At 36.4% G+C, this 16,745-nt stretch overlaps 1 protein-coding gene across 1 annotated transcript; it reads right to left on the bottom strand.

Moving 5' to 3' along the window:
- Nucleotides 1–1,596: 1,596 nt before the first annotated feature.
- LOC104893558 (serine/threonine-protein phosphatase 2A 65 kDa regulatory subunit A beta isoform) lies at nt 1,597–13,427 on the bottom strand. The gene is made up of 13 exons (XM_010679676.4): nt 13,214–13,427; nt 12,548–12,989; nt 12,219–12,465; nt 11,847–11,959; nt 9,541–9,620; nt 9,312–9,453; nt 9,100–9,180; nt 8,894–8,998; nt 7,466–7,648; nt 6,946–7,038; nt 5,350–5,489; nt 5,056–5,122; nt 1,597–2,024 (listed from the first exon to the last, which is right to left on the bottom strand). The coding sequence occupies exons 2-13, from the start codon at nt 12,938–12,940 to the stop codon at nt 1,905–1,907; spliced, it is 1,764 nt and encodes a 587-aa protein (XP_010677978.2). The 5' UTR covers nt 12,941–12,989; nt 13,214–13,427; the 3' UTR covers nt 1,597–1,904.
- Between the last annotated feature and the right edge of the window lie 3,318 nt (nt 13,428–16,745).

Raw genomic sequence — 16,745 nt, 5'->3', positions numbered from 1 at the left:
ACTCAAGTCCAATAACTAGTCCATTAAAGTAATAAAAGGATGTTTAGAGTTTAGTTCAGTAAAAGTTATCTGCAGAATGTTATATGATTATATTATTATTTGTCCCTGCAATGTTATTTATTAGTTATCATGTTAGGAATTTTTATGTATTAGTATGTAGTACTCAACTTTGCTGATTACGTGTTTTGTTTGTGATTGTTGATCATGGCTTTGTCTTATTGATCCTGTGATGACCCATTTTGGTGAGCAGATTCTTTATAGCATTGACATTTACAGGTTCGCAGATGTGCATCATTGGGAATCTGGGAATGGACAGAGTGTGCAATCTAGTATATCTTATTTTCTACATTAGTAGGAACGTACTTTAATAAGTTGGTTGGATAGACATATTTAGAATGTTTGATTTTAAAGTACTTATTTATTTATTTATGATAATAAAGTTTAAAGTTTAGTTATATGTTTTCCGCTGCAAAATTCTGAATAAGCCGATACGTTATCACATGGGCGATAATACTTGGATAATTCTCTAAGTTTTATATTATAAAGGTGTTTCTGAAAAGAGAGAATTATCGGAGTGTTACAACCCTAGACTTAATTAAGTAATATTTTTGGAAAGTTTACATGATGGCCTCCCACTTTGAATTTTTCTATTTTGGCTAATTATAATTAGTGGCATGCCACCAATAGAAAAACCTAAAATAGGAGAATATCATATAAAATTTTCCTTTTTTTATAGTATTAATTCAAATTTATGAAGTATGTTTAGGTGGCACCTTAAAAGGATGGTTGTTACTAAGAATCATGTGTAAGTTCAATGGTTAGAGCTCCGACCTCCCAACCTCATGATCAAGAGTTCGACTCTCCTCAACCCCATATTTGGGACGTTTGTATGAATATTTGTTTCTTGGTATAATTTCCAGTGTGTGAAAGTTTTTTTATGTATTGCAATTCCCTTTTTACCCCTAACTCGTGAGAACTTAGTTTTACATTTAAGTGCGTTTTAAAGTTTTCTACCATTATGTCTCGCAGCTAATAATTGACATTTTACACGGTAACAATCCTATAAAGTCCATATGAACATAACATAGATTTATCTCCATAGATCACGTCCAAAAAAAAAAAAAACTATTTCAAAGGCAACTACATGACCTCAAAAATTATTTCAAAAGAAAGAAGCCTTTACATAGATAATTAAATACATAAATATCCTTGACCCTAGCTACGGAGCAACCGGACTGATACCCACCACAAGAATAAATCCTGCAGGAATCAAGTTAGCTTGCAAAAGAAAATCAGTACAATTAGTAAAATTTTCCTCAGTGAGACAGTGACCTTTTAAGTCGTTGATCCATCTACAAACTACAGCCCGTTCTTCTCCACTCCCAGGGTCTGTCCCACAAATTCTGGAGTGCTGGACTGAGTCAGCCCATAAGGGTTACATCTAACTCGATCGTTCATCTTACCTACTTAAGAGGATCTAGGGAATCAGAATTATATACAGAGCACCAAAATGAGCCAAAACTGCAGACCTCTACCTCATAAAAATACCGTAAACACTTGACACTAATCCACTCAATTTTGTTCAAGATCATAATAAGTTCAGCAGCCAAAATCCAGCTAGATATAATACACTATGATATAATGTTGTCTTTTCCTTACAAAACACCATAGGACATCAAGGCTTGCTGACATTTAAAAGAATCAAAATCAGTCAGTCTAAAATTGAAATTCCAGCAAAAGATACAACACTAGTTGCGTTTTACGCCATATGTTTGCCTTGTGAGAGAGGCAGCAAAACTTCGAAAACAAGGGTTAAAATGAAGGGGGTAAAGAATGCCTATAACATAACACACAGAGATCTAGCTACACACCTGGGTCAAAAAAAAGAATGAGAAAAAAAAATTCTAGCTAGACATGGCAGCCTGATCCGTTAATTTCAGTGCTTGTGTAGCGAAAAACCTGACATCAACATCTGGGTCTTCACTTAGCTCTATCAAACAAGGCCTAATAGTCTTCTCAACCACCTGCGATAACATGGGAAGATAATGTAAAGATTCCACATCCTTCAAAGCAGTTTTACAACGAATAAGACCACTATAATCATGGAACAGCACTTCTTAGTGTGGTTATTTAGGGGTAATGAATGATGAGTAAAGGAAACATGCACAAAATCTTTTGAAGTAAAATAAAATTGGGCCTTTTTTTTATTTTCCCTCTGCATCAGAGTGAACAGAGGTCTGTCAGCAAGTTGACACCTAATCATCCAGAATTCCACATGTGGCAAATTATTCGAAATCCAGGTAGTAGCATTCATCCGACGGCAGAGGTTTCTGGTATATAGCGCCCCCCCCCCACCCCCCACCCCCCCCCCCCCCCCCCGGATGTCCAGATAAACAGATGGTGCAGACCAATGATACAAGGAACGAAATTCGATACGAAACGCGGGACGGAAACGGAAACGGGAAACGCTACCTTGAGTGAATCGGGAACGTTTGGTGTTACGAGTTATGACAGTTTTTTTTTAAAGGCCCAACTATACCTAGCCCACTTTAATGCTTTCTTTAAAACCCTAGTGGTAAAACTTTAAGAAAAAGTCAAAAATAAAGAGAAGGGGGAGGGGCACACCCACGACCCACGTAATTAGAAAAAACTGACTGGAGGCCCATTAAATGAAAAAAAAAAAGAGAGGAAGACAGAGAAAGGAAATGTCGGAGGCTAGGGAAAGAATGAGAGAAAGCCAACTGCCGACCGCCGCTGCCGGAGATTCGGGGATCTGACAACACCATCTGGCTCGGAATTCTTGCTAGAACCAAAGCCCCATGGTAATTTATCCTAGTATAAGCATTTTCCTCTTCAATTTCCAGATCTAGGTTTTCGAATCAACCCTAGATCTGTGATTTTTCATCTTCTTTTCTTTCCTCCTCTCTCTCTGGTCCTCTAGTGTCGACCCTTGAAGAAGAAAAAGGAAACGCCATGACCACCGTACTGAGACGCGAACCGCAGCGATTTGGGTCGCGTTCGTTCCGCGATTCGGTACGAACGACTCAGGACGCGATTCGGCCGTACGTCCCGCGTTCCTGGTTTCACTGGTGCAGACAAGAGGAATGAGGAAAGGGAGAGAGCAACACATAGGGAAGTGTCTACCAACTAAAAAACTTGAGCTGTGATAAAGTAGCACATAGGTAAGTGTTTCAGATCATGGAACATATTTTCCAAAATTCCACCTTTCAGACATGACAAGGGCAAAAACCAAGAGACACCTCAAGGTATGCCCCCATGTCATTTCCAGGGGAGAGCCATGCACATTGCTGCCATATTATCCACAAATAAATTTACATTTACTGCGCTTCTGCTCATCATTTTGCTAATTTAGGTCACAGGAAGAGTTCCAAGCAGCTTTCAGCTATGCCTTTGTTTTATACTCGCTCTGTTTTTCAAATTGTTACACTTCACTTTGGGTGAGAACTAAGGAAAGTTTGCAAAAAGCAAGAAAGAAATACAACTAAAGAATGTTTGGTTTTGGGAAATGTAAAAGAAGCATTAAAATATTGTAGCAGAGAGAACAATAGCGCAAATGGGAAGTTTTGGGTGGATATTAAAATGGGTGGTGGGTTATATGAGGTAGAAAAGTGTAAAAAATTGATGTGATAGGTTACCATAGAAGGAAAAAGTGAATGTGTAACAGTTAAACAAAAACGGCCAAAAAAAGAAAGCGTAACAATGAAAATAAAATGGAGGTAGTAGCTAACTTTAATTGAGATAATACTAGATCTACAAAGCTTAGCAATATTTCACAAAGATGCCTCATACCACTGAGCAACAGATCACAACCATCAATCAACCAAATTGCTAACAGGGCTTCTGCTCAAACAACAGGAGGATCAAATGTAAAAAACATGTTAATTGGGTTACTGCTACATTTACGCCAAAACTTGATTTCCCTTGTCCATAAAGAAAATAAATAACATAGTCTAAAAAATCAAATTGCAGCATCCACATCATTATGGCACAGCATCACCCTTACAATCTCATCGTGAAAGATGATTGCTGAAATCTGTTTTAGCTCATTTCTGCATCAGGCGACAGGACAAGGTATGTTAAGGTTTCATAATAACTTACAGTGCACCTACTTTTTTTATTTCGAATGAAAAGGTAGGAGAATGATGAAAGCCCAATGGGGTACATATTGGACATCCAATACTTTTTTTTTTTAGTTTTTTGGTTCACTTAGATTATGAATTCATAATCCATTACTATAGGGGAGGTATAGGGATCTCAATCCATAGGGGGGGGTACTGGGTATGATACTCCATGGATTTAAGGGGGGCTGAGAATCCTTTTGATGTTAGTTTCCATACCCAAGTCCCAACCAAACAACTTTTTCATCCATTTCATTACAAAACCTTCAACCAAATTCCCTTTAATCAAGTGAAAATTTCCAATTTGCCAGCCCATGAAGTATTAGCCCCGAGCCCATAAGAATTCTAGACGTATGACCCATCAGATGCTGCTACATGACACTACCTGCCTTTTATTGTAGATCTAAGCATCTAACAATAGGAACGGGAAAATCTCCAGATGTTAGCAGTTGCTTTAAATAGTGGTAAGCATTATCTTAAATGGACATGGAGATAGATAGGGCATGCAAGGAGTGCACAAACTTAATTTGGAAACATTGATATGTTTCACAAGATGAAAGTATGGGATGGTAATATGTGGCCCCACAAAAAAAATCAACTTTTAGAAGAACGGTCTTTTTTTTTAGGATGGGGAGGGGAGATTGCTAAAATGTGAGATTTACTTCTCTGGACTTTCTATCCTAGATTATTAGGAAATTATACCTACGCACCTTCAATGTCACATCTGTTACTTGACAAATTAACTGGAAACCAAAAATGTATTCCAACAGGAAAGTCCTATATATTCCCTTTCTCCTTTAAAGATAAAAAAAGTGAGAATCCCTAAAAGATACTATGTAGGCATGAAGCAGAACCTAAGCAAAAACACTAAAATGCCTTTCACACAACATGATTTGCCAGGGAACAAGTTACTTACTGACTGATCAACGATAGGAATAAGCGACTGCAACACTTTTGCGACATTGAACTTTATGTTTGCTACCCTGAGGCATTTGAAAACACATATTAGGAATCTACCTGTGAAATGCTTTTTAGTAATCAAGAGAGATCCAACAAGAGAGAAATTGACAAGTGTAAGTGTGTGTGTGTGTGTGTGAGACAGTGAGAGAGAGAGAGAGAGACTGTTCTTGGGATTATAGTATCATTCATGAAAAGAATAAACCACCAGACAAAAATCAATGGAACCATCATAACAATGGAAGAATAATACCTGTCCTTTGATGCGTCAACAACCACGGGTAACAATTTTGAACATGTGATTTCTGCTCCCATAACAGGGCCGAGCAAGGAAATTGCTTGTAGGATAGTCATCCGATACAGATAATGTGGGTTAGTCGCCATCTCTAGAACCTGTTGAAATGGTTGACATCAAAATACTTGAAAAAAAGTTACAACACAAGGGAATATAATAGATAAGAAAAACTCCTAAATTCAAGAGTATCAAATTTTCTTATTTAAAAAGCAACTTGCTTGCAAGGTATTACCATATAATAGATAAGAAAAAAAAGTTAAAATATAATAGGAAGAGAAACGCCGAAAGAGAGACCAGTCAACTTTTACCCTCTAAAAATTTATAAACTTTAGCACCTAATCATCAAATTAAACGCTTCCTGCTCCAACTTCTATACTTGCACACTATCTCTATGTTGAGGAAAAACCAACCACCGAACTAGGGGTGTGCACCGTTGCAGGACCGAACCAGAACCGATTAGAACTGTGGGCCAGAATCTAGGATTTTTCGGGCCGGGACCGGACGGAAAAACTCCGGTCTAGAACTGTGGACCGGATTCTAGGATTTTTCGAGCTGGGACCGGAAGGAAACACTCCGGTCCGGTCTAGACCGGAATTTTTCCGATCCAGTCCGGTTTTTGACCTGTTGAATGGAATCTATTTTTTTGAAGAAAAAAACTTTTTATTTCATTTAAAGATTTTTATAAATATAGATACAATAAAATTTAATAATAATAATAATAATCTTAAAGGTGAAAAATAGTTGGTTTTTAACTTTCTAACTTTCTGCCTTTTTAACTTTTTCTTAACATATAAACTTTTTGTTACTAAAAATAACATAAATTGCGGTCCACCGCTCCGGACAGGAATTTTTCGGGTTAGGAGAGGACCGAAAACACGGTATCGGGATTTTTTGTGGACCGAGAACCAGACCGGAATCTCTTGTCCGTTCCGGTCCAATCTTGGTTTTTGCACAACCCTACCTACCGATCAGTGAACAACCCTCAAATAGCAACTAGCCCGCGGCCAACAATGACGAAACCATGGAGAAGATTCACCTCCATCCAAGGAGTAACAGCCCTATGATTCCTTTACACTTCCTCAGAAGTCGATAGTTCAATTTACAGATTTAACGTTTCCTAATGAAAACCTTAGATCTAGAAGAAGCTTATGAGTTTTTTTAAAATAAAGTGGGAAACAGCTTTTTGGTTGGAAACCAAAATTTGAGGAGCAGAGTCTAACTTCTCTCTCTCAGCTCATATTCGATGTCCATCACAAGTGATAATGGCGCAGCTAGGTCAACTGACAAGTCCACACATCACATGGTTCTGATGTCTTTAGGGTCAGAAATGCAACAAAAATTTCCGGAAAGCCCTAGCATAATTTGGCATTTCTATCAGACAAAAAGTTTCAGATGCTACATCGGCATTTTGGCTCGTTTTGTATGTGTTTCTGAGTTTTACAGGACAATGTCCAGCCCAAGTTCCCATGCTTCATAGATGGTAACTAGGATTTTCGTGCAGCCATACATCAAAAGTTTAATGTTATAACAATTGTTACAAATATTTAAAAGTACCTGTGGGATTATGTGTTGCATAGCCCAGTCCGGGCCAAATTCTTCAGCAAGGCGCTTCACATTATTGGCAGCTGCATCACGAATAGAATAAACCTGAAAATAAAGTACATGACGTTTAGCAAAATGACAAAACAAAAGCAGAAAGCTAACCATTAAAAGTGTCCCGCCATGGTAAAGTAAGATAGCAAACGTTTCATTGCATCCACAATGCCCAGTCTCATGAAAGCTGGATAAACCAGTGATTTTGCAGCTAATAAGGAAGTTTAGGCATTTGACGGCCCTCCATGATTTTAGACTAGGTGATTGGTTAACATTTGTGCCATTCCACCATTTAATAAAGAAAGAGAAGGGGAAACGAACACAAATTCATCAACAGACTTTTTGCTTCAAGGTTCCACAGTTTCTATGACCGTGCTGTGTCTTAAATCGTAGAGCTTGTCTGGACCATTTTGTTTTGGCATTTCCGTCAATTTTCGTTTGGTAGGGAGGGTTGTGCAGAAAAATTGCTAACTTTACAAACCTTGTCATTCAACCACTGCATGCAGAGAGCACCAAGTTTGTCATCGAAAAACCCAACACCCAATTGACTGGCCAATAAGGGAATGTATTCAATAATGGCCAATCGAACTCTCCAATGCCTATCTTCAGCAAGCTCAACAATAGCGGGAAGTAATGACTGTGATAACAAATCTATTCCAATGACCTGCATTATGAAGCTTTGTGAGCTAAGCCAATAGGAAATTACTGCATATGAAAGAAGAAAAAAGAAAGGGGCGAAAAAGTGCAAGTAATACAAAAGAAATTGAGTAAAACAGCAGTAGAAGAAAGCTATTTCCCATGCCATCTCTTCACCAAAATCAGATCATTAAACAGAACTGACGATTCTCCAGCATTAAACAAAATAATCACTATGAGAAGGATGATGCTAATAAAACACAATACTTAGCAGATTGCAATAAAACATTTCATATTCTATAGACCCATAAAATATGAGAGAATTGAGCTTTACTCTTGCTTCCCAGTTTCCATTTCTCCAAAACTTACTCTTTTTGAGTTTAAAATTTACTTTCAAATTGTACAATTCTTATTTTTCTTCCAGATTTTTAATTAATGGATCTCTGTAAATTGAATTAGATCTAAGAATTGTCTGAGTTATGATTCTATTATTGATAAATGTTATTGCTTGAATTGGATGAAATGGATTTGGTGGCAACGATTATTATGAAGAAAAGCAACACACAATGCGTGTTTTAGCATGGAAGACTCCTCACAAGGTGGATAGTATATGAGCTGCAACAGTCTTTTTTTTGAAACTTTCTTGAGTTTTATTAAAGGCAAAACCATTAAATTTATCTCATGTTTGTGTGTTCATCACTGAAAATGGCTAAAATTTAAATTTTGTGTGATTTCGATGGAGAGGGTCATATTTGCTATGTTTCCTCTTGATTATGTGGATGTTTACATGGGTTTGGCACTCTTATAATTGATGTGGCGTTTAAACTTAAAAGCCCTACACCTATGAAAACTAGGGTTACGCACACCTCTATATGAATTATTCCAATCTGCTAATTATTGTTTTCTATTAGATATCATCTATTTTATGTTGCTGATTATTGCAATCTGCTAATTATTGTGTTTTATTAGACATCATCCTTTTCATATCACACATGCACACACACAAAAGAAAAGGGAAAGCAGAATTCACTTCTATTCTCATGAAAACCTTGAAGGAGAAGGTAATTTCAATAGGCACCAAGAGTAAGCGCCTTAGCACCCTGCAGCTGCAACTCTATAAACATCACCTCACCCAGAGCTATAACCCAATCAACCCATTGAGCTATATGCCTCTACAGTCTACAGGCAACTTCAGTTTGCTAAGAAGGTAACAAAGTCCAGGCATGTATAAAAAAACAGGAAAAAACAAATTACATAAATGCTTTGTACAAACCTGGTTCACTTCATCAAGCTTGCTTATTATGTTCAGGCGGACATCAGGAAATTCATCTTTCAGAAGAGAAAGAAAGATGGGAAGAAGCTGCTCAATTGTAGCATCCTACGACCAAGATGAAGAAGGTTGAATTATATTCACAACATGTTATACACAAATGGAACATATGTAGAGCGGCATAGAGCATCAGTGAACTAAGCTCTAACCTTCCCCAGAATCGGTGCCATCCCCATTATGACGGAAGCCAGAGCCGAACGAACATGCTGAGAAGAATCTGATGACAATTCCTGAAAAGACGAAAAAACTTGTACATCAAGAACTAACAAAAAAATCCCACATGACGCACAAAAGGCACATGCTTCTTTAGATAGATAAGAATCAGATAAAAGACCCTCAGATAACATTCATTCAAAGATACCTTGACACAAGGAAGGATATGTTGTATTGCAAGTTCAGGGTTCAAAATGCAACAAAATTTGGTCACTTTTCCTGCAGCTGCTATACGTACTTCAGCTTCATTGTCACGAAGCAGCCGAACATATGCCGGCACCAAATCCGTCCTACACAGCATTATAGTTACTATCAGATATGAATATACGATATAACATGTTAACAAGTAGCCTTTAACGTTATAGTCAAAAAAATACTTCGTAGGTTCCGGACCAACTGCTTCACACAGCTCATACAGTTGATTTGCAACCATATAACGTACACGCCATGACTTATCCTGATAAAAATAACAAAAAGTAAGGTTCGCTAGACATAGGAAAGGAAGAGACATTTTATTGTATTTAGTACTCGAAAAAACATAACCCCCCCCCCCGGGTTGAAAATAATAAGGAATTTTCTAATTCAAATAAAATTTTGTCTTACATCTACATAAATTTATCTTACATCGATCACGACCAGTAAGAAATGTATAACAGAAAGATCAAACAGCAATGCAGCAATGAAGCCAGCAAAATTATGTATTATATACAGAAATGACCACCAATCTGACACACAGAAATTGTTCATAAAGGAAGAGGTGAAATCAGTCATGATGCTTATGGCTTAGGACAGAATATGTAGATGAGGAAAGGCAACATAACAATATAACAGATCGAAAAGCTTCAATCATTTAGTAAAACAAGTACAGCAACCAACAGGTGTTCTCAGCCACAATGCTTATAGCTTAAGAGGAAGCTTTTTCTATATGAACTGCAAAAACCATTAATTTAATAAAACATGTACCAAAAAGGAGGACAGAAGTCTTCTAGAGGAAGCCAAAGATAAAATAGTGTGGTAGGCATGCTATACTGTCTAAAGAGCACAGAAAAGAACCTCCATAGAGTAACATGAAAGGGAGAAAAGGCAAATTACTTTACCTAGCATAACCTTACAACAAATCGTCCTATAATCCTATTGCTGGGAATCCTTCTATTCTATTCTATTCTATTCTAGCAACAAGATGAAAATTAGACACGTAAAATATCTCCAAAATCCTCCCCTAGACTCCTACCACTGCCCAAGTCTGACATAAGTGACACGCATATACTGCAAAAAAAGACTCGAGTGGACTTATATAGATTGGAATATCCATAAACTCAGACAGTCTGTTCCAAATATAGCAACCATATATCAAAGACATCAAGGGAATAACAGTTGCTAAGTCCTCAGATGTGCAAAATGCGCTTAGCGTTGAGCATTTCTTGGAAGCACTTTCCACGCAGACACCTTTATCTTCTCGGCTTCTTTAGAACCTCAAATTTCCAACTAAAGGTGGCTAAGGGAAATGTAGAAGCATATCAAGATTCTTATCATGTAGTTACTGAAGAATTTACAAGTGAAAAAACCCTGATATACATCCTTCTATCTGTAGATCAGCCAACAAAAATTATACAATACCCTCGACCAACTGATCAAATCCCATGGCAACCAAATATGTACATGTCACAAAGTGAAACCTTAAAAACAAAAATTACCGTTCTCTGACAAGGAACTCCATAATTGAGACATCATGCAAAGTGGAAAGGCGGTACATGCAAGAAAACAGATAGAGAGATGTTCTCCACAGCCCAAGTTCCCTCCTAAACCCCAAAAACTAATCCAATTATCCAGCAGAACACTCTGCCTGACCATGGGAAAGAAGACATGCCAGATGATTTTTGATGGAGTGGGAAGACTGAATCCCTAAATTATTATGCTGGAAGCCATATTGCTTTCAATACTTGATGTTACCAAATTCACTTCCGACCCCCACCCCAAGAACCAGATTGCTTATTTGCATTTGCTTGTTCCAAACTCTAATTTGCGTGCCATATTGATATGGTTCACAGGCTAAATCTGGGCTTTTATTGAGGCTTTTTTGGAGGAGGGTGAGACGAGTCTGCTGGTATGACGGATAAAACCTGGCCTCCCGGCAAAGGCAGGCTGTAGCTGGCCGTGCCTTTCTTTTCCGTGGTCATGCTGTTTGACTGAGAGTCACGTGGGTAAAAGGTTTATTATTAAATGAAGTACAACTATTCAACATATTTTTTCTATTTTCTATTTCCGCCTAATTGACTTTTGTCCCCTGTTTACTTTTTCCAATATGTTTTTTACCAACTTATTTCCATAGAGTGGAATAGCAACCACTAGGCAAAAGCCTAAAGATATCTGGGCCTCATTTACTTTTAAGTTTTATGCGAAAAAAGTAGCACAAACCTTCTTATTAATCTTCATTTCTCTATAAATTATATGATGAAATCAGGCAGCAAATTGAGTATACTACTAGCATATTGCAATCCTATTTCCGCTCCACGTTATGAAGTGCTCGAGAAGTTGGTAACACTGAACGCAACCTTCCCCACTAAGAATACGGTTTTTGACACCAAGGCAGTTCTCTCACAAAGACATTAATCCCACCAAGAATACACAAGTAAGATATCTAGGAAGAATACTTAAATATGCTATATCTGTTCTTTCGCCATACCTGAGAGAAATTAACAATTACAGGAAGAATGTGTGCAATGCAATCTTGAGGCTCCAAAAGCTTTCCAAGGGCTGCACAACCTTCAACGGCCAATAGACGAACAGAATCCTGATCTGAAACAAAGATGTCTAGTTTAATAGCAATAAAGGTAACCAATTTTACTATAACCGGTTTTATGTAAGTTAAAGAGAGCAAAGCTTTAGTCATACTCGATCCATATACGACTAAAAGTTTAGAACAAGCACCTCACAGAAAAAGAATCTATCATTTACAGACTTATCGATTGTATTGTACAATTGTTAAAGGCTCTGCAAGTGAGAATCAGTTTCATATATCAAAATCTAGAAATATTGAGCAATAAAGTGAAAATACCATCTTGTGTGAGATCCTGAAACATAGACATGATGTCAGCCTTCAAATAGGCAGGTTCAACAGTGGCTGCAAATTTGCCAAGATTGCTGGCTGCTGATCTTCTCACCATAGGCATGTCATCTTGACACAATTGGCTGTACATTGTTCTTAACTCAGCTTTAATGTTTTCTGGAGCGCTTGGGTAAGCAATATAGAATAAGCCACATGAAGAAACACGAGCAGTAAACCACTCACCAGAAGCCAACCTCTGATATTGAATATTAGATATAAGCGAAAGAGAAAAATGAAGAGGTAGAACAATAGAGAGTAGATAAGAAGGGAAATGTAACCTTAAGCATAGGAAAAAATGATTGAACAAGATCAGATTCCTTCATCTGTGAAGCAATAGCGCAAAGCGAGTGAACGGCTTTGTCCCTTACACAAGTCTCTTCAACAGTGCATAAGGTCTCCAAGGGAGGAAGCAAAACAGTAGCATGGTCGATGCCGCCAACATAGGGAATAAATAGTCCCATCTCTTGGGCCATAGCAAGAAGAACCTCATCATCATCATCATTATTCTCACTGAGAAAAGGAATCAACTCCTTGCGAGTCCGGTCTTCTCCCAGGGCTCGAGCAATGGTTGAAAGACGACGAATCGAATTCAAGCGAAGCTGAATATCCTCATTTTTCAGCTCATCAATTAAAACAGCAATTGGGTATAGCGGTTCATCTACCATGGCCATTATGAATATGATTTATGCCTCACGAAGACTCACTTGTCAATGTGATACACTGTTCAAATTCCACAAATTTAATGTTTTCTTACCATCCAATCAACAACAAAAACCATTTAATTAAACGAATTAACAGGCATTTTGAGCATAGATCTAGGGTTCATCAAAATGTACATAACAATGAAAAAAGTTTAATGTAAGATAAATGATTGCAGAATTCCTACATAAATATGTGTAAGCTACAGATTTGAAATCTTAGAACTTGTGATAAAATTAACAAACCTGGGAAGATCCAGATATCCGGTATCGTCGAAAAAGGTGAAATCCTTTTCTTCTCTGCTCGTCGAATTCGAAGAACGTAAATTGATGGTGGAAGGAAAAACAAATATCTTGGGCTGCCGTGGGTTTTGGAGTTGTAGGAGAAGAGGGAGAGGTCTTTGGGCTTTTGGCCGAAGGTTGAGGAGGAGATGCTTGGTGGTTCTTGGGCTGGATTAGTAATAGCTCATGGAATGTATAAATCATCAAAATCAATTCTATATATATATATATATATATGTATATAATTTATAAAATTAAGTTTCTATGAAATTTATCCAAATCATGGTTAAATTATTTACAAACTGTTAACGAAATACCTATACAATTATACAAATATATTAATATACGTTCTTAAGTATATTTACCATCTTGTGGCACTTTTCCTTTAATTGTTTCATTACATGACATCAACATACATTTAAAAAATTTGAAACATGATCGTATAAGATTTGACAATATGATCTCAAGTTAATACAGTAAAGATTTAACGAATGAACTATGTAATATTACATACTACACTTTTGACATGAAAATATTAATAACTTGGAATATCGCTCGGATCTAATAACTAATCAAAGACATAAGTGACATAATAATCTATCCTATGTATACAATGTATATGAAAAGTTGAAGAGGAAATGTGTTATCCACTTGGGTTTAAAAATTTGTGTGACTCGACTTATTAATAAACAATATATTCAATGACATCTTATATTCAACTGCTCCTAGTAAAATTGAGATCAACATCCCGGGCACCAAATCATACTTTCCCATTTGAATAAATTGTAGTTTCCTTAAAGGGAAAAAACATAAACGTATCCTCATAATTTATATTAAAAAATTTAAGTAGAAAAATAAGAGTAACATAAATTTCAATCAAATGTAGTTATAAGTTTTAACTATTACTCCCTTCGTTTCCTAAAGATCTTCCCTCTTTCCGTTTAAGTGCGTTTCCAAAAGATCTTCCTTCTTTTAATTTATTCCTTATTTGGAATTTGTTTTCCCTTTTTATCCTCTCATGTCCCTATCATATGGTCCACCATTACATTATTAATTTAATTTTATTCCCTTTCTCTCTCCTACTTTAACCCCTTTTATTTGTTTATTTATCTTAACTTCTTTCTCTCTCCTACTTTACCCACTCCACACCCCACACAAATGGATCCTCCTTGGTATCTATAGGAACGAGTAACAAGAAAGATATTTAGAAAACGGAGGGAGCATGTTGTAATTAAGTTATTAAACAAAATTTCAAAGTTTTACTGTTAAACTATTTTGGGTTTTAATATATTAATTATTGTGTTAAATTATTGGAACCGCAAATTATTTTGGTAAGTATATGGAAGTTTTATTGCATGCTATCATGAAAGCCATGTGTGTGATTCCTATTCTGTTACAAATTAAGATGTTTTACAGAAAATCACTTGAGTTATGACTGCACTCATTTTACTATTGGTTTTGATGATGCCATATAAGCTAAAGAATAAGTATAAAAGATAATTCCATATAAGTTTGGGAAGGAAAATCTTATGTTGCTATTTATCTATAACTCCCATGCATGTACAACTTTTCCAAAGTATAAGTGGTTGTCTAGAGGAAAGCAATGATTAACTTATTTAAAATTTTATGATATCGTAATGGAAATAATTTAAAATTGGCTTAAAATTCATATGTTGCACGATTATAACTTATGGCTTATCTACAATAGTAGTATTATCATTGATTATTTCCCTAGGATTGACATTAATCTAAAAACATTTATAAGTAGGACAACATAAATTCGTATTATAACCTATCACTCCTTTATTTAGCTAACTAAGATTTTATAAGATCGTAAAATATATTGGTTGATGAAAATATTGCGTTTATAGGGTAAGTTATCAACATCTTTCTAACTGATTTTTTTTTTCAATAAGACATCCAAAACAATCTATCGAAATATATAAATCAGATTTTATTTTCTCTTAATTATATCTTAAAAGTATTTACATAATAAAAGTATGTTTTTCTTTCTCTAATTCTTTGTTAATTTTTATATACTAGTTGTTGGTCGACGCACGATGCGCGCCTTGCCACAAGATTGCAAAAACTAATTAGTGAAACAATTACTTAATTATCTTAACAGTTTTTTGGGGTAAACTCGCTATAATTTGATGCAGTACAAGTTACTGGGCAACCTTCCAAGTTAGAGAAAATGATTCTGAATAACTAAATACAAGCATTAGCTTAATCGATAACATTTAGGATTTTTCGCCAATTGCAGCCTTTTACAATAGCGAGTTTGTTAATTGCAGCCTATTCATTTCAAACTCTCCAATTGCAGCCTTATAAAATCAAGGTACCTTTAAGTTGCAGCCCAATTTTATTTTCAGCAATTAGCCTGATTATGACGTCATACTTAACCAAAACCCTCGAATTCTCTCTCTCTCCTTTGACCTCCATTCTCTCTTTCCTCTATCTCCTCTAACCTCCATTTTCTCTCTCCTCTAAGTCTAAGTGTCATCTCCCAAATGTCCTCCTCCACTAGTACCCTCATTCGACACCCTATGATTTCGAGTATATTCATCCTCACAAAATTGCATCAAGTTTTTTGTGCTTCTTTCGTTTTCTTACACCCAATCGGATTCCATTCCCGCCCTTATTAGGTGAAATGGACGCCGATTAAGATTTTCGCATGATAAAATACTTATAAAATAGAGCAAAGACACCTATTTTCGGAAATGTCAGCACATAGAGGAGAGAGGAGATAAGAGAGAAGATAGAGAAAATGGTGGTCATGAAGAGAGAGGAGAGAGAAACTGGAGGTCAGAGGAGAGAGAGGAGAGAGAGCAAATAGAGGTTAGAGGAGAGAGAGAACTAGAGGGTTTTGGCCTGAAAATGACCGTTGGACCTTAACTATGGTTAACATGACGTCATTTTTGGTCTGAAAATGAAATTGGGCTGCAACTTAAAGGTACCTTGATTTTATAAGGCTGCAATTGGAGAGTTATTTGAAATGAATAGGATGCAATTAACAAACTCGCTATTATAAAAGGCTGCAAATGGCGAAAATCCTAACATTTATGTACATAATCCTTGTTAGGGCAAAATGATGGATTTATAAAACCAACACTTTATAAAGAATATCATATTTTTGGAGCCAAAAGATTCAAACATTAAAATTCATAATTCTAAGTTTCCAAAACCATTGCCCAAAAAAAAAAAAAAGCGGATCCTGCGTTTCAGTTAGCATGGAGGATGGGAATTTGATGCATCTTGATTTTTCTCCAATGAGCAGCAATTATGGGAAGTCTTCTAGCTACAAGAAGACACAAAAATGAGATTAAAACTGATGTCTGATCATGCAATCCCTCTTCATTGTCCATTTATTATAGTCTGCAAATTACCAATATGAACTCTATACAGCATTCTTTAGGACTGTAATTCATTTGCAGCTATTTACATTATTTACATATGTATAACACAAGTTCCTTAAGATTGAATCAAATGGTCGCAG

This window comes from Beta vulgaris, chromosome 5 (assembly GCF_026745355.1).
Source record: "Beta vulgaris subsp. vulgaris cultivar EL10 chromosome 5, EL10.2, whole genome shotgun sequence".
NCBI classification, from domain to species: Eukaryota; Viridiplantae; Streptophyta; class Magnoliopsida; order Caryophyllales; family Amaranthaceae; genus Beta; species Beta vulgaris.
This window is presented reverse-complemented; position numbering and strand designations above follow the sequence as displayed.